Source organism: Castanea sativa, chromosome 2 (assembly GCF_040712315.1).
Source record: "Castanea sativa cultivar Marrone di Chiusa Pesio chromosome 2, ASM4071231v1".
Classification (NCBI taxonomy): Eukaryota; Viridiplantae; Streptophyta; class Magnoliopsida; order Fagales; family Fagaceae; genus Castanea; species Castanea sativa.
Window position 1 is genome coordinate 40769091 of NC_134014.1, and position 22048 is coordinate 40791138.

The window sequence follows — 22048 nt, forward strand, 5'->3', positions numbered from 1 at the left end:
TGGTCTGTTTGTAGTTTGTTGTGTAATCTTCGTTGTAGTTGTTTGCAGTTAGACTAATTTGTACTTTTGGTCTTCGAAATGCCTTTTTTTTTACACCTGAAATGATGAAAAGTCTTATTTATCAGGGGAGGATTATGAATCAACTTCTTGAGTACAAAGATTTGATCACTAATGTATTATTCACGAATAAAAAAGAGAAGAAAAGAATAGGCTATTATGTTTATATGGACCAGCACTATCTTGTAAGTGTATACCTATCAGAAAAGCAGTTTTTTTTGTGGAGTACTCTTCTGATGTCTCACCTTAATCAACTCAAGTGTGAAAATTTCACGGTTTCTGATTTTGAGCCTCACACACGACTAGAGAAAAAAAAAATTCAATTTCCTTAATACAAATTAAATCCAAATCTTGTGGTAATCATATATATAATATTTTACTACTACTACTACATTCATGTTTTGAAATACCAACCTATTATCGAAGATACAAGAAAATGCTTGGCCATTTGGCACCAAATATTTGAAGATCTGAAAACCCAAAAAGCTATAATACTACTAACACAATCGTTTTTACAATAGTTGAATTGGTAAGTTTTTATTGACTTTTATTAGGTCCACCACTAACGCCACTTAATTATATATTATTCAAAACTTGCCACCTCGTTAGTTATGAGTCCGTATCCCTTGTTGTAGACAATCAAAGGGTAAGATACTAAGAGAGAAAATTCTTGACAATAGATTGGCTGAGAGAATTAGCATCCGGGAATGCAAATATATATATATATATATATATATATATATATATATATATATATATATATATATATATATATTGCATCCTCAAACACTATTATCTATATTACTAATCCATTTTATAACTCACCTTACATTTCAGTTTTTATTTTTACATACAACCTTGTAAAATATAAACTACTATTCTTTTCTTTTTCTTTTTTTCCTCCTATTTACTTTTTCTCTTCACACACAACCACAAGATTAAAATAATATATATTTTTTACAACCTATGAATAGTAAGGTTGCATAAATGCAACCTTACTATTCATAGGTTGCAAATTTTTTTTAAGTTTGCAAATCCGGATGGAGTGGGTTTTGGGTGTTTTAGGTTGTAAAATAGCAACTGGGAGGTGTTTACACCCCAATACTATTGCTCTAAGCATACTCATTTGGTTAAATTTTAGACCAACATTTCTAACATTTGTTAATTGATGAAAATTAACAGCTTAAAGAAGGTAACAAAATGAACATAAAGAAAAGTAGAGGTTTTGAAGACTTATAGTTGCGAACTTTTCAAAACAGTAAGCCTAGTGATATCAAAACATTTTATTACTTTTTCCATAACTTCTAAGCTGACATGTTTTGATTGGTTTATAATAAAAGATATGTTCATAGTAGGATTCAAATATTTTATTCTATTTTTCCTGCTCCACCTATGTTTCTCCATTCAAAGTAAATTAAAACTCATCTCTTTTTTCTTTTCTTTATCTCTAAAAATCCTCTCTTTAGTTTATACATTTTTTTTATTTTTTATTTTTTTTCAAGAACACTTGTCTCCTATTTATTTATCAAATTAAAAAGTTTTAAAATACATTATTATTATTGATGATGCCTAAGAGATCACCAGTAAGCTGCTAGTACTCCATCGATTTGAAGCAACACCTGCGAAGAAAAAAGTAGGTGATCGACAGAGAGCACCGGTGTGGGGCCGGCCAAAGACCCTCCGACGATCAAGTTAGAATCTTTAAACAACCCTAGAGTGCCAGAATTGAGGTAATTGTGCGTACCTTTGGGTCATGAGGGTCTTGGGGTATATATAGTGGTGTGTGGCCGAAATATGCGCCTTGGTGAAGAAGTACTTTCCTTTTTAAAAGAGTAATTCGCGGATCTTCGCCTATTGTGTTGAGTCCTTTCCTTATAGGAATCTTCTTAACTAAGTCGAACGCGTAGCGCAAGAACTTTCCTTATATTCACGTAAGCAGAGGTCAAGATAGGCTGAAAATGAAAGTTGGATTATTCCTTCAGCCTTCACCTGCCAAGGTCGTCAGCCAACGTGTAACTCCTATACTGTCGTCAGCTTACGTACGCCAACGTGGTCCGTCAGCCAAGGACATCAGCCAAAGACCTTACAGCCAAGGTCGTCACCCCTGACTCGTCCACGTGATCCGTCAGCTTAACGTTGCTGCGTGAGGGGCATGGCTATGAATGCTAAAGAGGCGTCAATGACAGCAGTTGACGGATAGCGTATTGTCAGTTTCTTAACGTGCATTTAGTATGTAACGAGAGAACTTCCGTCACTTCTTAATGTTCCGTCACCTTGCAATAACGTCACTATCAATTATAATTATTTTACATTAAATTAAATTCCCTAATAAGGTCAATGTAGTTTTATTCGTCTCTGTCAACGATTTTTTATTATTTGAAAGGCCATTAGTATTATTATAAACATTTTAAAAAATTCTCTCTTTTTAACTCGTGTAAGTTATAATGCAGTCAGAGAGTTCGGTCACTCCAGAAACTTGTTTGGGTACAAAAGTAAAATAGGGTTTAGTATTTTAACAAGCCCATCTCTGTCTCTCTCTCAAGTCTCAACTCCACTCTCTCTGTCTCTCTTCTTCTATTCAACTTCAAGAGCTAAAACTAAAACCCTTAACCTAAAACCCAAATCCTCTCTCTCTCTCTCTCTCTCAAACCAACAATGGTGGAGGTCAAGTTATCAGAGAGCCGAGACCTAACCCGGATAGAGCGCATAGGCGCACACTCCCACATCCGTGGCTTAGGTCTAGACTCTTCCCTCGAACCCCGCGAGGTCTCCGAAGGCATGGTGGGCCAGACCTCTGCCAGAAAAGCCGCCGGAGTCATCCTCCAGATGATCAGAGATGGCAAAATCGCCGGCCGGGCCGTTCTCTTAGCGGGTCAGCCCGGCACAGGGAAGACCGCCATAGCCATGGGCATGGCGAAGTCCTTAGGCCTCGAAACCCCATTCGCTATGCTCGCCGGTAGCGAGCTGTTTTCTCTGGAAATGTCCAAAACGGAAGCCCTAATGCAAGCCTTTCGCAAGGCCATTGGCGTGCGCATCAAGGAAGAGGCGGAGGTGATCGAAGGGGAGGTTGTTGAGATCCAAATTGACCGCCCTGCAGTCGCTGGGGCCGCCTCTAAGACCGGGAAGCTCACGCTTAAGACAACGGAAATGGAGACTGTTTATGACTTGGGTGCTAAGATGATTGAGGCGCTTGCCAAGGAGAAGGTGCAGAGTGGCGATGTCATTGCCATTGATAAGGCTTCCGGGAAGATAACAAAGCTTGGGAGGTCCTTTTCGCGGTCCAGGGAGTATGACGCCATGGGACCTCAGACAAAGTTCGTGCAGTGTCCTGATGGGGAGCTTCAGAAGAGGAAGGAGCTCGTGCATTCTGTTACTCTTCACGAAATCGATGTCATCAACAGCAGGTATCTCACTCTCTTTTATACTATGTTGGTTGGTTATGTACTTATATCTGTTGTTGTTGTTGTTACAATTTCACTACCACTAGATAAAGAAGGTTAAACAAGGTATCTGGTCTGTTAACTATGTTAGAAGTGATTATTAGTAGAACAAAGTTAGACAATTTAGCATATGTGCCCCTTCTATAACTGAAACAAATTTGAGTCTTAGTTCTGCTGACAGTTATGGCAAACAAAGAGCAACCGTTGGGTTACTGTAGATTGTGCTTGGCCTCTTAAACTCTGTTGCTGCATACTATGTCTTTAATCATGATTTGATCTGCTCACATTGAGCATTCAGTTTTAAGGGCATCTTTATTGTGGAAATAGGTGGATGTTAAATTTTGATAAAAGTAATACTGCGCAATTTAGAAGTAATTGGGCTCATCTTATAAATAGGAAAACTTAAGATACCACTAAGTCTGTGATTTCCTTTGTGTACGCAAATTATAAGGGACACATACTGGTTTTTACCATGGATATTTTTTTTGAAAGGATAATTACACTTAACCCACCTTCAGTTTGGGATGGTTGCACCTTTCCTACCCATGGTTTATTAAGTACCACTTTATCTAGCTGAGATGAGCTCTGTTATGCAGCCATAACTCACCTCTGTGCCTGCAGTTAAAAAAATTATAATAATATAAGACATAAAACAAGCTAGTTCTTTCAAAATAGCCCTTTTCGTTCCCACTTTTCTCACTTTCTCTTCTCTCCAAATACACACCAGAAAATGAAATCTTCAAAACCCATTGAATTGTACAAGGAAAGGAACACTAAGGAGACACTCTCTGGTCAATTATTGAGAAGAGTACACAAATGAAAGTGACGAGGAGTACCACCTCCTTCATATTTTCACAGGCGGTTGCTCTTAACACTTCTCTACTTCTTGTTTCAAATCCATCCTCAGAATTTCCTATTAATATATTTATGAATATTTCCAAACTTAGGTTGTTTTTCTTGTCTCTGTTTTTTATTATCAAGGCATTGATATGGAGGTGTTATCTGCAGGTCTTTTTGATTGCAGACTCTTTCTGATCTTAGTTAGCCACGGTATTTCATATTTTTGTGTTTGGTTTTTGATTGGGTGAAGACTAACTTGTGCTGGGATTCTTTTAGAATATGGAGTCAATCATAATGGATTTCCCCTGGGAGATTGTCAACATAACATTTTTCATAACTTGTCATAGCGTTTCTAACATCAGTTTTGCAAAATGTTTGGAGACAAAGGAGAGAGAGTGATATAAATTAGAAACATAGACCAGTTGGAGACTATAGTGTGTTTACAATGATCACTGATCTTTCTTTTGTCATCATCTCAATTTTGTACCTTGGATTTGGTTTATATGAAAACTGGTATCATCTTTTCCTTAATTTTTGCTCTCTTGTCTTGTATACTCCCCAATGTACTTGATTTTTGTCGTTTTTAATAAATTTATTTACTTATGAAAAAAAAATGAATACTGGAATCATATAGGGTTATCACTAGTAAATCTGTCTTCTTAGACTTGGGTTTTAGTAACTTTAGTTAGTCTTTTCAAAGAATAGAATAAGTGAAGACAAAAGATGGCCATTAATCCTTATCCTCTGGTGGGTCTTTTCCTTCATCTTTGATTCAATTTCTCTCTCAGTTGACACTATCACCCATTTGAAATCCATAGATTTGCCAAATCCTTTGCAGAGCCTAACATAGTTGGATTTGCTTCCTTTCCTTTGGCAATACTGCTTTGTTTCAATGCTTTAGCTATTAGTTGTACTAGGAAACATAATGACATAAAAAGGGAAATGAAAGTTCCTTTGGTGATGATGGTGTGTTCACCAATGTTGGAATTTGGAGCCAAACTACCTTCCAGTGGCTAAACCTGATTTTTAAATGGGGTTGAGTCAGAAAATTAAGTTGCCTTCTATTCCTTCAGTTCCTCAATCTGAAACAGCTGAAAAACAGAAATATGAAGCATATTCATTGCTAAAGGCCATGGTCTTTTTTATTTTTTTTTCCTTTCCCTGTAGGAGTTAACACAATTGCATCTTATTTGTTTCCCTTTCTAATCACAAACTTTGTGAACTTCTTGTTGGGAAAGGAAGGTGATTGACCATGAAGCATCCATCCTCTATGGTTCTTATATATATATATATATATATATATATATAAAGCATCCTCTATGGTCTGAATTCTTGCTTCCATTTATTTTCTTTGCAAAGACAATGATTTTTTTGGAAGGGGATAATAACACCAAGTTTTTTCACAAAATGGCTAACTCCCATAGACGGTCCAATCTCTTAAGGACCTTGGAGGTGGATGGGGTGGTTTTTGAAGAGGCTTCCGAGGTAACTTATCAAGTTGTACAATTTTATATAAATTTGTACAAGGAGACTGAGGAGTGGAGGCCTTTTGTGGAGGGTTTGGAATTTGATCATATTGAGATCAGGGAGAGGGTTTGGCTTGAAAGGAAGTTTGAGAGAGAGGAGATTCTTCAAGTTGTTAGGGGTTTGGAAGGGGACAAAGTTCCAGGTCCGGATGGATTTACTATGGCATTCTATCATCATTGCTGGAGGATAGTGGAGAAAGATGTCCTAGCGGTCTTTGAAGAGTTTTTCCATCATTGCAAGTTTGAAAAATCCCTTAATGCGACCTTCATTGCTTTAATTCCTAAAAAGAATGATGCCTCCAATATTAGATATTTTCGTCCTATCAGCTTGGTGGGGAGTGTGTATAAGATCTTGGCTAATCGCTTGAGAGTGGTTTTGGATCAGTTGATTTCTGAGAATCAAAACAGCTTTGTGGGTGGGAGACAAATCCTTGACTCGGTTCTCATTGCGAATGAGTGTGTGGATAGTCGTGGGAAGAGTAGGGTTCCTGGAGTCATTTGTAAGCTCGATATGGAGAAAGCCTACGACCATGTGAATTGGGAGGCTTTGTTGTATCTGCTGAATAGGATGGGTTTTGGAGTGAAGTGGTGTAAGTGGATTCGTTCTTGTATATCCAGCTTGTTCGGTTCTGTTTTGGTTAATGGGTCCCAGCTGATTTCTTTGGTAGTTCTAGGGGTTTAAGACAAGGAGATCCGCTATCTCCTATGCTGTTTTTGATCTTGATGGAGGTTTTTAGTAGGATGTTAAGGAGAATGGAGGGAGCTGGCTTGATTCGTGGATTTAATCTTGGGGGCAGGAGGGATGGTGGGGAACGTGTTTCACATCTCTTATTTGCAGATGATACCATCCTCTTTTGTGATGCAGATGTGGAGCAAATTCTTCATATTCGGTTGTTGCTCCTTAGTTTTCAGGCGGTAACGGGTTTGAAGGTCAATGTGCATAAGAGCGAAATGGTTCCTATAGGGGAGGTTGGGGATGTGCATGCTTTGGCTGATATATTGGGCTGTAGGGTTGGTTCTTTACCTATGTTGTATCTTGGCATGCCGCTGGGGGCTCCTCACAATTCCCCTTTAATTTGGAATACAATTTCGGAAAATATTAAGCGGAAATTATCTGGGTGGAAGAAGTTGTACTTGTCTAAGGGGGGTCGTTTGATGCTTCTCAAGAGTACGCTTTCTAGTCTTCCGACTTACTTTCTATCGTTATTCACTATTCCTACTCATGTGGCTAATAAAATTGAAAAGTTGCAAAGGGATTTCCTTTGGGGAGAGAGCAAGATTCATTTGGTTGGTTGGGACAAAGTTTGTGCGCCTATAGCCAATGGTGGCTTAGGGATTAGGAAACTCACTACCTTTAATAAGGCTTTGTTGGGGAAATGGTTGTGGCGGTTTGGAAAGGAAGAGGGTTGGCTATGGAGGCGGGTTGTAGCTTCAAAATATGGGGAAGATTGGGGGGGATGGACCTCAAAGCTGGGTAGGGGAGCTCATGGGTGTGGTTTGTGGAGAAGTATCCGCATGGGTTGGGAGGATTTCAGCAAAAATTGTCAGTTTGTGGTTGGATTGGGGAATAGGGTGAGGTTTTGGCAGGATGGGTGGCATGGGGATCAACCTTTTCATTTGGCTTTTCTAAGGTTGTTTGGCATTGCCATTGTGAAGGAGGCTTCTGTTGAAGCTTCTTTGCAAAGGCAGGGGGCGGAGGATAGAAGATTTTGGAATGTTCGGTTTAGTAGATTTTTTAATGATCGGGAGATGGATGAAGGGCTGCGGTTTCTTCGTATGTTGGGTGCTATAACCCCTCCTATGGATGTTGGAGATCGGATAAGATGGAAATTGAAGTCTAATGGAGCTTTTGACATCCGGTCGTACTATAACAAATTAAGAAATTCTCCTTTAACTATCTTTCCTTGGAAAGCTATTTGGAGAGCGAAGGCCCCAAGACGAGTTTCTTTTTTTGTTTGGTGTGTAGCTTGGAATAAGATTCTAACGGGAGACAATCTGAGATTGAGGAGATTGGTTTTTGTGGATTGGTGCATTATGTGCCGTCATAGTGGAGAGACGGTAGATCACCTTCTTCTTCATTGTGAAATGGCCTACCGGTTATGGAGCTTTGTTTTCCTATCTTTTGGCTTGGCCTGGGTTATGCCTAGATCGATTCCTAAAATGCTTTTTGGTTGGTGGAATTGGTTGGGGAAGCATTCATCTCAGATCTGGAATTTAGTCCCGCTGTGCATCCTTTCGTGTATTTGGAAGGAGCGTAACCGGAGGACTTTTGAGGATTTGGATAGCTCTAGTGAACAGTTGCTTGTTTTTTTTAGTGGGACTCTCTTTGATTGGTCGCGCGCGTGGGGACTCACATCTAGTGATTCCCTCCCTTCTTTTCTTTGCTCCCTTTTCCTTGTCTAATTTTCTTGTTGTCTTTGTTTCTCTTTGTTTTCTTCTTCTTGTATCTCCTAGGTTGCTCTGTGTTTTTTCAGGCATAGAGTAACCCTTCGTATATATATCATTCTTACTTATCAAAAAAAAAAACAATGATTTTTTTGGTGCCAGCGCATCAGTGTACGAGTAAGGTCAATGCTAATGGCATTAATTTACAAGAAACCTCTATCCATTAAGTTTGCTAGCTTAAGCAATGGTAAATTCCTATATATAATCAATGTGAATGCTAAAAGAATTGGAGACTTCTGCTGGTAACATCATCTTAGGGAAACTAAGGAAACTAAGAGAAGAAGCTGAAAAGATGGTTCTATTCCTGATCAGCAGTGGCCTTTCTCTTTTGGGCTTCACCCACCTTTTTTTCAGTTAATACTTTTGATATCTGCATTGTATTGAATGTTAACAAGGCTACATTGTTCGATTATCTGGTTTGTTATGGAGAGAAAAGGGTTCTTCTGAAAAGAACATGGCCTTTTCTAAGTAATTGGTTTTTTTAATGGCTGGGACAAATGTGGGTTACGGCTTAATCATGGAGGTAATCTCAGATAGGTGAATTGATGCCTTTTAAACCATGGGTAGACAAGATGCAACCACCCCAAACCATAGGTGGGTTACAAGATAGGTGAATTGTTGTTTTGTTCTTTCATGATGAATATAAGTCTTATTACTTATCAAAAAAAAAGAAGGGTTTTCTTTCTTTGCTAGCCGCTTTCCTTGCTTGCTGTGAAAGGGAAAGACAGAGTCTGTACAGGAGTTTCTCTCTGCTCTTCCCCCCTTAGCAATCCCCCCAGAGGAGAATCAAAGCTGGGGGCAGCCCTCATAGTGTAATAATCCCATTTCTTTTAAGTAAAATCCCATTAAAAAATGCGAAGGGATCGTACCCAAGTATACAGGAAGTATTCAAGGAAAATCCATAGCAAAGAATAAAGAGTAAAAAAAAATTAAAAAATCTTTATACAATCTTATATGAAAGAATGACATCTAAATAAAATTTATAATGTTAAAAAGTCCAAAGAATAATCAAATCAAGAATCTCCATATGGTGTTAGTTTACTCCTTTCTCAAAAAGCATGCAATTGTTCACTACTGATTCTTTTTAAGCAAACACAAACATGTACATGTATGCACATGTGTGTGTGTGTGTGTGTGTGTGTGTGTGTGCACGCATGTATGTATTTTTATAACTACATTTTGATATTACAGTTTGGTCCTTGAAGCAAAAATTCCTGGCTTCACCCTTGAGTACAATTTGTCTGAAATGGGGGATGCACAGAACTCACTAACTTGAGAATCCTAAAATCAAATTTGTGGTGGTAATGAATCAGAAGTGTTTGGATCATGTCATTCATGTGATTGTTTTAAAAAATTTACAGTAATCAGTAATCACCTTAAAATGACCGTTGCATCAATTGTAATCCTTTACTTTTCTATTTAAAGGAGGTCAAAATTTATTTCTTCTTTGAATTCCTGTTCATGGTTCATATATATTTCTGTTATATGAAACCAATTAGCTCTAGGCTCTAGCTCAAATGGTACCTCCTTCCCTTGTAAGAGCAAAGTGGAGGGTGAGGTGGGTTCAAACCCACCATGTTTGTGTAGCTTACCATTTAATTTTTTTTAAATCTTTATATGAAATAGCATAGGGTGTTTTGTCGGCAGCTTCAATGTCATATGCATTTACAAGATTTTTTCATGCCATCTAGCTTTGTTGAAGGGAATTTCCTTTTACCATCCATACAGATCAAGCTAAAATTTTGGCTGATTTAGGCTGCAGGTTACTTTTCCTGTTCTTACACTGATTGTCTAAGCTATTGATTTCAGGACACAAGGATTTCTAGCTCTCTTCACTGGTGATACTGGTGAAATCCGTGCAGAAGTGAGGGAACAAATCGACACAAAGGTGGCAGAGTGGAGGGAGGAAGGAAAGGCAGAGATAGTGCCTGGTGTCCTCTTCATTGATGAGGTGCACATGCTTGATATTGAATGCTTTTCTTTCCTGAATCGTGCTTTGGAGAATGAGATGGCTCCAATATTGGTTGTTGCTACCAACAGAGGGATTACTACAATCCGTGGCACAAATTATAAATCCCCACATGGGATTCCAATTGATCTCCTTGATCGCCTTCTCATTATCACAACTAAACCTTATACAGAGGATGAAATCCGCAAGATTTTGGACATCAGATGCCAAGAGGAAGATGTGGAGATGTCTGAAGAAGCAAAGCGTTTGTTGACTAAAATTGGTGTAGAAACATCGTTGAGATATGCCATCCATCTCATCACAGCTGCTGCATTGGCTTGCCAGAAGCGAAAGGGAAGGACTGTGGAGATGGAGGATATTAACCGAGTTTATCATCTGTTTTTGGATGTGAAGAGATCAACACAATATTTGATGGAGTTTCAAAACCAGTACATTAATGAAACTGCTGATGGTGACGAAGAAGATGCCAATGCCATGGAGTCTTGAGAGTTGGTTTTGAAGTATGTGATTATACATGTGCCTTTATTTATTATTTGCCAAAGCCTGCTGTTGACTAAGGGTAACTCTGCTTGATGTGTTTTTCATGCACCTAGTTGGGATTAACAGTAGTCTGTTAGTTTTCACTTTTCCCCGTGCAAGTGCATACTGTATGTTTGTAGGACTGACCATTGCAATTGTTTGTTAGATAGTTCGTGTCTGGAAAAATATTATGCATTTTTCAAGCTATCAGGCACTTTTGGTTTACAGTTTGCTTACGGAAATGAGGCATGCACTTAATGCATAATCTCTGAAATTTACAATATAGTGTGGGAAGTATTTATCAAGTGCTACTACCTGAAACTACCAGAAGTCGATCTATCTAGAACTATCTTCAGGATCGATTTTATGTGCTAGATTTAATTATAGGCTCCATTTTGCTGAAGGGTAATGAAATCACCAAAATAGGATCCATTTAATTATAGGCTCCATCTGTGATCTGACTACTGTCTTTCAAGGTTCACCTTGTAATGACTAATGATTGGGACATCGACCCTCCTTACTGGTCGTCTGGTCCTAACAAAGAAATAGAAGCATAGATTGTTCTCTGAGTCATTTTAAATTGTATTTCTGTGATTATCGTCGAGTTTTCAAAAAGCTGCATATAAACTGAGGATCAAAATAAGTTAGATTTTAAAACCTATTTATACACACAAAAATTGGAGTGCTATAGAGTCCGGAGGTAGTCCTTCGCATCCAATTAATTTTATACCATATCACTTGCATTGTGTTTATAGCTGCTGGTGCGTCTACAAATGAACACGCGCATCTATCTCTCCCTCTTTTTCAAACACACACAACAAAATGATTCGATTGCCCCACTCTCCCATTAGTACATGTTTCCAGTATGACTGTGAAATAATATAAGGGAAGAAATTTAAACCACAACTTTTTGCTTTATGAGACATCATCTTGGCCCATCACGGCACTTTTGATTTGCCCCAAACCTAGTCATCTACAGTGAAAGCTGAAAACTTTGGTGAATCATAAAGGCAGTAACATGTATTTTAATGTTCACCAAAAAAACATGTATTTTAATAATCAGCATAAATAATTGGCATGGCTCATGCCTGGTGGTTTGTAGGATTAATTAACCAGAACAGACAATAAATAATGCACATTAATGCAAACAAAATAATTTAGGTAGCTGCATACAATTCATTTATTTGTTCGAGAAAAGTTAAGAGTTTTTAATTATTTATTTATTTTGAAATGTGAAGGGTTTATTTGGTTTTTTTTTTTTTTTAGAGGAAAAGGTAAGCGAGAATTATTAGATTAAATCAAGTTGGAATACATTATCCAAATTATTAGGTAGCTCTTCTACCTAAATATCAGTATCTGCAGATAGAACTGCTCTTCTAGTTAGGGCATGAGCCAAGTTATTACCCTCCCTACAAGTATAAAATGATTGTATGTCGGGATATGTTTTAGATCCTAAGAAATAAATAGATTCGAGGACCAAAGATTCTTGATCCTGTTTTAATTATAAGGGATATACATAAAGGGGCAAGACTTAGATACAGTACTTAGGTGTTTTTTAAGTTTCCATCTTAAGATTTTGTCATGTGAATTTTTTTTTATGGAACTATATATATAGGTAAAACTTAGAGAATTCTTTTAGAATTTGAAATTAAAATCCAATTTTGCATCATGTGTCTAAATTTTTTTGAGAACCACACTATATTTATCCACTTAAGTTTTTTAATCTTTGTATAAAGTGAGTTAAATTAGTACAAAATACTAATAATCTAATGTAGCGTCAATGGGCCCTGGAGTATATATCTATGTATGTATTGGGCCAATGGCTCAATCCGAGGACATTAGGAAGTCCGAAAATGGGAAAATATCTCCTCAAGGGTCCGGGTTGGAAAATAAAAGGATAAAGTCTAACTAAGGTCATCCAAGAATGCGGTCCGAGATGGAATATTTCCTTGGCAAAGTATAGCCGAGGTTGGGAGGGATGGTCTGTCTACCAGAAGCAACCTTCTAGGAGGTCCTGTAGATAAGGATGTACATGGTAAGAGTATAGGACAAGGAAGAGTCGTGAATGCTCTGCAGCTAACTCTCTGGCCACATTAATGAGAGGATGATGCCTAAGCATCAGGGTTCAGCCTTACAACTACCTTTAAAGACTTCAGGGATGGGCTGATGAGACAAATATTCAAACCAGTAATCTAATCCATACAAGGAGGATGTAGAGAGGAAGAAAGATGATATAAAAGAAAGAAAATACTATAGACTGGATATTCTTGTAATCTTCCTTTAAGAAGAAAGAAGTGTATGAACTAGCTCCTCGGCTTGAGTCCGAAGATAGTTTTTCATCACATAAACTTGTCCATCAATATTATTTTGTGATCTTGAGCCATTACTGTTGTTAACAAAGCCCATAAGCAACTAGATTTAGGATCCACTCTCTACAAATTTATTATATTGGGCTCTTTGGGCCTATACCCTTTCTACTATTGGGCTTAGGTGCAAATTGTGACCTTACATCTAATATTAAGGAACTATAAAATAAAAAATATAAACCAATCACATATACTCAATAAAAATCACCACACAACAAAGATCACTATACGTTCTATTTTATTAAAAATTAGAAGAAAAAAATTATCATAAGTAGTATTAAATTTAGGTAAGAATTTTAATATGTGACTAATTACGTTTATTTTTTTAAAAAAAAATTGACTATTTATCTATATTTTTATGATAAAAATTGTGTTTAATTTTAAATTTATCGATACGTATGTATGTGTTACATGGTTTTTTTTTTATAAATATTTTGACTAACTATTTATGTTTTAATAATAAAAATTGTGTTTAATTTTAAATACATCCATGTGTTTGCATGGATTACATGCTAGTTAAAATTAATTTTGATATGGGTGTGAGAAGCTCTTTGGTGTTGTTGATAGTAATATACAGAGATCATAAGGTGGAAGTGTTCTTGATTGGACTAAGGGTCTGTTTGGTCAGAGGAGTAGAAAGTAGGAAGATAAAAAAATTGGTAGGAGGATGAAAAAGTAAGAGAATAGAAAATATTTAGTTTTCCCTCATGTTTGTTTGGTGGAGTGAAAATGTGAGAGGGATGGAATATTCTTAAATTTTGTTGGAGAGCAAAGTGGGAGGATATAAAATGTAGTTTATATAAATTTACTCTTACGCTCTTATCACATAATATGTAAGAAATAATTTATTTGTACTCATTAAATAATATAAAAATTAGCACATCATAAGTAGAGAGGAGATACAAACAAAGTAAGGAAGACATCAGGTGTGTGGACCATGTGGTGAAATAGGTGGGGGTAGCTAAGAATTCATGAGAAGCATTAAAACTTGGGGGCAATTTCATCATTGCGCTAGAACAAGAGTTTTCACTCCTGATTTTTCTCCGATTTGGAGAGATGAATTTTTGGTGGGCTAGAGAAAAAAAAGCTTAGGTCCCACCAAAAAATTTCTATCCTTTTTCTCCTTACCAAACAACACCCAAACCCAATTTTTCTCTTGAAGGTCGTCTAGATATTTTTCCTCGTCCAAACTCTTTACTAGCATGTCATCTACATAAACGTCTACATTCCGTCCAATTTGTGGACAAAACATATGATTGACCAGCCTTTGGTAAGTAGCCCTCGCGGTTCTTCAAACCTAAGGGCATCACCTTGTAGCAAAACAATCCTTGGCTAGTAATGAAAGAAGTTTTCTCTTGATCTACCTCGTCCATTCTTATTTGATTATAGCCTGGGAAGGCGTCCATGAAACTTAGGAGTTTATGACCTGCAGTCAAATCCACCAGCTGGTCAATGCGCGACAATGGATAACTACCCTGGGGCAAGCCTTGTTCAGATCAATGAAGTCCACACACATCCTCCACTTGCCATTAGCCTTCTTGACCATAACCACATTAGCCAACCAGTCCGGAAAATAAACTTCCCGGATAAATTTTGCCACGGTCAACTTCTGGACTTCTTCTTTAATGGCGTTGTCTCGAATAGGAGCAAAAGCTCTTTTCTTTTGATGTATAGGCTTGGAGGAAGGATACACGTTTAGACGATGGGTAATGACACTCGGATCAATGTCTGGCATATCCTCGTGACTTCATGCGAACACATCAAGGCTTTCTTTAAAAACTGGACCAGGTTTTGCTTCGTCTTCTTTTTCATACTCGCCCCAATCCTAGTAAACTTTTTGGGGTTGCTCTCTACTAATGGAATGTCCTCCAGTACTTCTGTGGGCTCCATGGTAATCCTTCTCTTGTCTACACTCATTGTCTATACGTGCTTGTTCATAGCCAACATGGCTAGATAGCATTCTCTGGTGGCTAATTGGTCTCCTTGCATTTGACCTACTCCATACTCAGTTAGGAACCTGACAGACAAATGGTAGGTAGATGTTACCGCCTTCCAACTATTTAAAGTCGGTCTTCCAATGATGGCATTGTGTGACGATGAGCAGTCAACAACAAGGAAGTTTACTTCTTCGGTTATCTGTTGTGGATACGATCCAACCATCACAGGTAATGTAATGGTACCCACGGGTTGCACTTTCATTCCTCCAAATCCTACCAAGGGTGAGTTTACTAGACAGAGCTGATTTCGTCTAAGCCTCATTTGTCGGAAGGTGGGGTAATACAAGATGTCCGCTGAACTCCCGTTGTCTACCAACACCCTTCTAGTTGTATAATTAGCAATGAGCAAGGTGATGAAGATCGCGTCGTCATGTGGGTGGTGAATCCTTTCAGCATCCTCATCCGTGAACGTCATGGCTTGCTCGTCAGCTCCCCTCATCCTCGGAGATCGTCCAGAAAGTTGGACGTTTTGCACCACCTTTAGGTATGTCTTCCTTGACTTGGTAGTTTCACCTGTCGAGGTTCCCCCTATAATAACTCCTATCTCTCCAAGTGGGGGTCATGACGACTCTTCCACCTTTGCCTTCAATTTCTCGTCCTTGTGGTCTCGTCCGAGAAAATTTCTTAATTTTCCTTGCCTGATGAGATTCTCTATATGCTGCTTCAAATCAAAACACTCATCCGTGCGATGCCCATGATCTCTATGGAAGCGGCAATACTTGTTCCTATTACACTTGTTGGAATCTCCTTTCATTTTCTCTGGCCACTTCAAGGATGGGTCATCCTTGATTTGCATAAGCACTTGCTCAAGTGGCATATTTAAAGGTGTGTGCTACTGAATCCTTGTTGAAGAACCTGCCTTTTTGTTATCTTTGTCCTTCTTTTCCCCTACTCGAGCCTTCTTTAGACGAGGACCCTACTTAGGATGGCAGGGGAGATCTGCTACCACTCGCTCTTCTCTCTTTCTCTTCTTAGCTATGATTGCATCCTCTGCATTCATGAAGTTTTGGGCTGAATGGATGGTTTGTGGCTCTTGCTCGTAAAGCTTATGAATGAATAGAATGGAGTTAACTCCGTTATGGAAGGCGGCCAATAACAACTTATCATCCATCTCATTCACCGTCAGGGCTTCTCTGTTGAACCGGGTAATAAAAGACCGCAAACTTTCATTTTCCCCTTGCTATATGGTTACCAGGCTGGACGAAGAACGCTTGTGGCGTTGTCCTCTGATAAAATTGTTAACAAACAACTTACTCAATTCTTCGAACGAGCTCACAGTGTTTAGGGGTATCTTGCTGAACCACACTCGCGCTAGCTCCTTGAGGGTGGTAGGGAAAGCTTTGCACATAATCTCGTCTAGAACCCCCTGAAAGTGCATTGTAGTCCTGAAGGTGCATGGCAGTCTTGGAGGTGGCAATATGATCACACGGGTCACGCGTTCCATCATATGAATTTAAGGAAGGTATCTTGAACTTTGGGGGTAAAGGGTGACTATTGATGGAAGTCGTGAAAGGGGAGTTCGTTCGATGAACTAAATCATCTATGAGATTCACCCTTCTCATGTTCTCCCTCATTTCATCCATAGTCTTTCTCATTTGGTCCATCTCCCTCTCCAAGTGTGGTACCCTTCTTGAAGCGGTACCCCTTTGACTGGTTCTTGGGCTCAGCATTTTCTCTTCTACTTTCTTGACACTGGGCTTGCCTTTCCACATGTCTTTCATGGTGTTGCCTCCTTACACTAATCTCCCTAGTCAACTCTTGGTTTTGACGAGTTAATTCCGCCGTGACGGCAGCCATGGATTGTATGTGTTGAATGGAAGGCGGTTGCATGACAGGTGCTAACTAACGATCATAGTGGGGATTACTAGAAGCATCTCTATTCTCCTGGTGGCCTAGGCTAGTGGCCCTTAATCTTGTTCGAACCATATAGCCTTTTGTCGGAGGAAAAATGTTGTAAAACACAAAATTTCCACTTCCTACTGACGACGCCAACTGATGATGCAAAGAAAATCAGTAGGTTGGATGCTTTGGGCTTCAAAGGATTAGTGACTATTTGGAAAGCCTGAAAAAAGAACACACAATCAAAGGTGACCGAGGTGGACCGGCCAAGAAGCCTCCGATGCCAAAGCTAGTTTCTTTCCTTTATTCTAGAATTCCAACTTTTCAAGAATTGCTTTGTACTTACCTTCATTTGATCTGAATGGGTGTTTATATAAAGTGCTCTCAAAACGGTTATCTGATTTGTAACTTCCCCTGTATTTGAGGAGGTTAGAGGGTTCAAGGATAACTCCCACAGCTGCTATAGGAGTTATATTTTATCTTCATCTTTTATAACTGTCATTGGAAGTTAAATACTCAGTTAGAAGACACAGTGACGAATCGAGGTCTTACTCTTGCCTTGGGATAATGACACGTGGTTCGATTTGCTAGTTTGTGTGGATAAATTTCCCTGGAATTTTCCCAAGTGTTAGGGGGTCATCCATGCGCTTTCCTCACAGACGACCCTCATGCCCATGGACGGTCGTCCTGCTATGGACGACCTTCTTACGTTGGGACAACCTTTCTTCATAGACGACTCTTATGGACGAGTTGGAATTGGTTTAATGTTTAGTTCACCATTAAATATTATTAGCAGGAGAAACAAAAACAGTAGTACTAGAAGAAGCAATATTAGGAGAAGAAATCATACCCTAAACTAGTTCGATCAGAGGCAGATTTTTGCATGCTGAGCATCTTATCAAGCTTTGCACTTGAGGCCCTCTCCAATTGAGCTCTTACTTGAAATAGTTCCGCCTCAAGCTTCTTGAACTTCTTAGCCAAGAAATTGTTTTCAAACCTCAATGCTCCAATGGTCTGATTTGCTTCATCAAATTTTGTGGAGAGTTGTTCTCATTTAAGCTCCACATCACTGAGCTTCTTGGTGGCCAACCTATACAACTTCTCATGCTTTTCCAAGACCTTGTATAACTTTGCATAAGCTGTGTATATGTCATCTTGCTCATCCATCTTCTCAAACTTTGATTGCACCAAGTTTTCTTCTTCATCCACATCTTCTACAATCCCTTCAGTAGGATTGACAGTGGCAGTAAGGGCATTTAGGATTCTGTCATCTTCATTATCGGAATCATCCTTAGGTTTGGTGTCGCTGAAGATAGCAGCAAGTGCCTTGCATTTCCCGATGGACTTGAGATAAATAGAGTATTCTTGTTTCATGTGACCAAATCCTTGATACTCGAAGCACTTGGGTACTGAGGGAGTAGTGTAATAACCGTCAGCCTTAGCATCATTCTTCCCTTTATCTTGGCTCTTAGACTGAGAAGAACTTGATTGCCTACGGTCATTGTCAAAGCCCTTTGCATTTGCATTCTTCATGAACTTCTTGAATTGCTTGGTGATGCAGGACTTCATTTTAGAATCTTCATCATCGAAAGACTCATCCATGTCACTATTCTTGGCCTTCAGTGCCATGCTCTTGCCCTTACTTGACTTCCCGATCCTAGAAAAACCCAACTCATAGGTCTACAAATTTCCAACTAGCTTTGTCAATGGAATTTTGTCAATATCTTTTAACTCCTCAATCACAGTGATCTTAGCATGGAATCTCTCGGGCAGAGATCTAAGCACTTTTCTCACAATCTTGGATTCGGGAATGGTTTCCCCAAGATTAAATGTTGAGTTCACTATGTCCTTGAGCCTGACATAGAACTCATCAAACAACTCATCCTCTTCCATCTTGACCTCTTTGAAGCTTGTAGTCAGCCTTTGAAGCTTCAAATCTTTGATAGCCTTGGTTCCCTCATAGGTTGTCTGAAGAATGGTCCATGCTTCCTTTGCAGTTTCAATGGAGGATATCTTCTTGAACTCCTCATTTATGACTGCATTGAATAAAGCATTCAATGCCCTGCTATTGAAATTTGTCGTCTTGATCTTTGCATCATCTTAGTTGGCCAGCGCTTCCTTCGGCCTGGTCCAGCCTATCTCCACAGCTTGCTACACATTCTCATCTAAAGACTGCAAGAAAGCTCTCATGCCCACTTTCTAGTATGCATAGTTAGTACCATCAAATAAAGGAGGTACAATAAGTGACTGTCCTCTATCTATGACAAACAGGGGTCAATGGATCACACAGCAAAGATTAAAACCTAATCAGAGTGTGTTTGCTTTGATACCACTTGATAGACCAATAACGTATTGATCCCCTGTGATGGATTAGTTGATTAATTAGTCAAGTTTAATTAATTAATCAATTTAACATGCAATGTACGTGGCAGTACAAATAATTCACCAACTAAATAAATATGCAGCAGAAAATAAATTGACAAGGTGATTTGTTTATGAATGGGAAAAACCTTCGAGGCAAAAATCTCACTGGGTGATTTTAAGATCACTACTCCCGAAAATTCACTATTATCACAACAAGCAGTTACAAGTAAAGGAATCCTAGTACCTTATACCAACCTACAGTTGAACCCTTACCCCAATACCCAATTGGACTTGTTCTATAGTGACAATCTCTCTTTGTATTGCCCAGCTCCCTGTACGTGACTAACCAATCTGATGCGCGGATCCCAATACATGACTTAATCACCAACTTGAGAAAAATATTGGCTGAAAAGTTCTTCTAATCATCACACGATGAAAATCATGCAGTTACTTAGTCACAAAACCCTATAGTTTACAAACACAATAACTTCTTCAAGAGAAAAAAGAACTAGGGCAAACTAGGTTTCCGATCAAACTTTTCTTCACACTTGTGGAATTGTGCTCTTGTGCAACTGTGCAACCTGTGACGGCCCTTAAAATAATCCTTATATATGTTTAAGGTTGTGAGAAAAGAAAGCTCAAACATACATTCACGGATTGGATGAAAATCAGCTCTGAAAAAACTGAACTTCATAAACCTTGACAAATACCTTATCTGTCAAGCAGCTATCAAGCCTCGGGCTAAAACAGCTCTTTCAAACTTGATAGATGCTAGCTATCGAGCTTTAATGAATAGTACTTCTTCACTTGATTCTTGGACAAACTTGCATGGCTTTAACACTTGAACTTGAAACCTTATTTCTTGAAGCATTAAACACATCCTAGATCTACCCAAATACAAGTAAAGTGCGTTTTGTCAAAGGATTAGCCAATTACATAACATGTTGACATATGTTCCTAACATGAATTACATATGTCCTAACATAGATTGCTAGCAGAGATGAAAGGAGGAGTACCAAGAGAAATGCTCTCGGTCTGAGATGCACCCACAAGAGTGACTCCTTTCTAAGGAGTAGGGATCTTGGTAGGAATGGGTACGGGCTCACCAACTCTCTTGGTCTAGGCACTCTCCTTAACAGGATCATGCTTATGTGAAGGAATTGGAGCCTCGGCAGGAACCCCCTGTGCAGTAGCAAAAGCAGAGGCGATGGCCTCAGCCACTCTGTCCGCCCCATCAAAGAAACCCTCCACGGGGGTACCCATAGCTTCAGAAATCTCCTCGATTGTAGGATGATACACAGAAAGGGGCTCAGGGTCAGCCTGAAAATAAGAAGAAATGAAGAGAATAGAGAAGAATGAAATAATAATAAGAGAAAAGAAAAGAAAGAAGGGAGAGCACATGGTAGCACGAGACAAGGGGAATGCATGCAAAAGAGAGGGATGTACCTCCAACTCGAGCTCGTCAAGAAAAATAGAGTGGGTGGCAAAAGTATACTCCTTATACTTAGACTACCAGGAAGTAACAAAAAAAAATAATGAAAAAGGAAGAGAAAGAGGGGAGATAAGTAAGCATGCATGTATTATTATACTACAGGAACGATCCCATAAAAAAAATGAAGAAGAAGCAAAATTAGAGATAACATACTCTCCTCTCAGTGGTGGCAGATGGAGATGGTGGGGATGACTTCCTCTTGCTGCCTCAGGTCCTACTAGAAGGAGGGGCATCTATGGATGGCCGTGGAGCAACATGCTTGGGCTTGCTTGCAATGGGGCGCTTGCTAGAATGAGTGCGAGTAGAAGAGGGAGGAAAACCCTCAAGGACTATATTACCTATGGGAGGAAGGCTGCCCTCATAGGGAACAATATTAGAACAAGTTTCAAAGGAGTCATCACCTCTCTTCGCAGACTTAGGCTTGGCGGACCGAGACACCAAACCCTTCTTCGCAAGTGCGGGAAGGTTCACCACCTTCACTTTCTTCTCCCAACTCGTGGGGTACACACCAGCATACAAATACCATCCATTTTCCATTGCCTGCCACTCAAATATAGTAGATCGAATCTGCTTCCTAGCATAAGCCACCACGAACTTGGTAGGAAGTAACAACCGAGGGATGGCAAAGATGATAGCATGAAGGCCATTAGGAGGAATGAGAGATAACCCACGGCTACCCAACAACTCCTTCTTAAACGAAGTCATCACGTCCTACCAATACCCATGCATGGTTGCGATGCAAAGGGCCTCCCTAGTATAGTGACTATTGTAAAGCGCCTGCTCCAAAACTCAAAGGTACTAGGCTGCAAGAATGGTTGGACAGAAGTGGTAAACTCTAGGATGGCAGAAAAATCATCAGGAATGTCTTGATCCAACCCAAACTGTCTCCTCACTCTATTGGCAGAATAGTGCATAAACCGGACCCCCTCATTAGCATGGTAAGGCAGCCACCCAGCATTAGTGGCCGCCAAATACGTAATTCCCCTCTCATCAAAAGCAGTCAACTGGGTGGTGGTCCCAGTCATATCAGTTAAGGGACCCATGACCGAATTAGCACGTGTAACCAGTGCCCAGATTTCTATATGCTCTCCAACAAAAACCAACTCCTTTATCAAAGAACTCCATAGCAGGATGCCTAAACGGCTTCAACCTAACCCAGTGGTAAGCCAACAGAAATTCAAATACAAAACTATC

General features: G+C 39.2%; 2 protein-coding genes across 2 annotated transcripts; one reads left to right on the forward strand and one right to left on the reverse strand.

The window, feature by feature from the left end:
* The first annotated feature begins 2523 nt into the window (after positions 1-2523).
* LOC142626047 (uncharacterized) lies at positions 2524-11021 on the forward strand. Its single transcript, XM_075799817.1, has 2 exons — positions 2524-3461; positions 10118-11021. Exons 1-2 carry the CDS (start codon positions 2713-2715, stop codon positions 10761-10763), a joined length of 1395 nt encoding a protein of 464 aa, XP_075655932.1. The 5' UTR covers positions 2524-2712; the 3' UTR covers positions 10764-11021.
* A 4061-nt stretch (positions 11022-15082) lies between these two features.
* On the reverse strand, positions 15083-15574 carry LOC142625342 (uncharacterized). The gene has a single exon (XM_075799020.1). It carries the CDS (start codon positions 15572-15574, stop codon positions 15083-15085), a length of 492 nt encoding a protein of 163 aa, XP_075655135.1.
* Positions 15575-22048: the final 6474 nt, after the last annotated feature.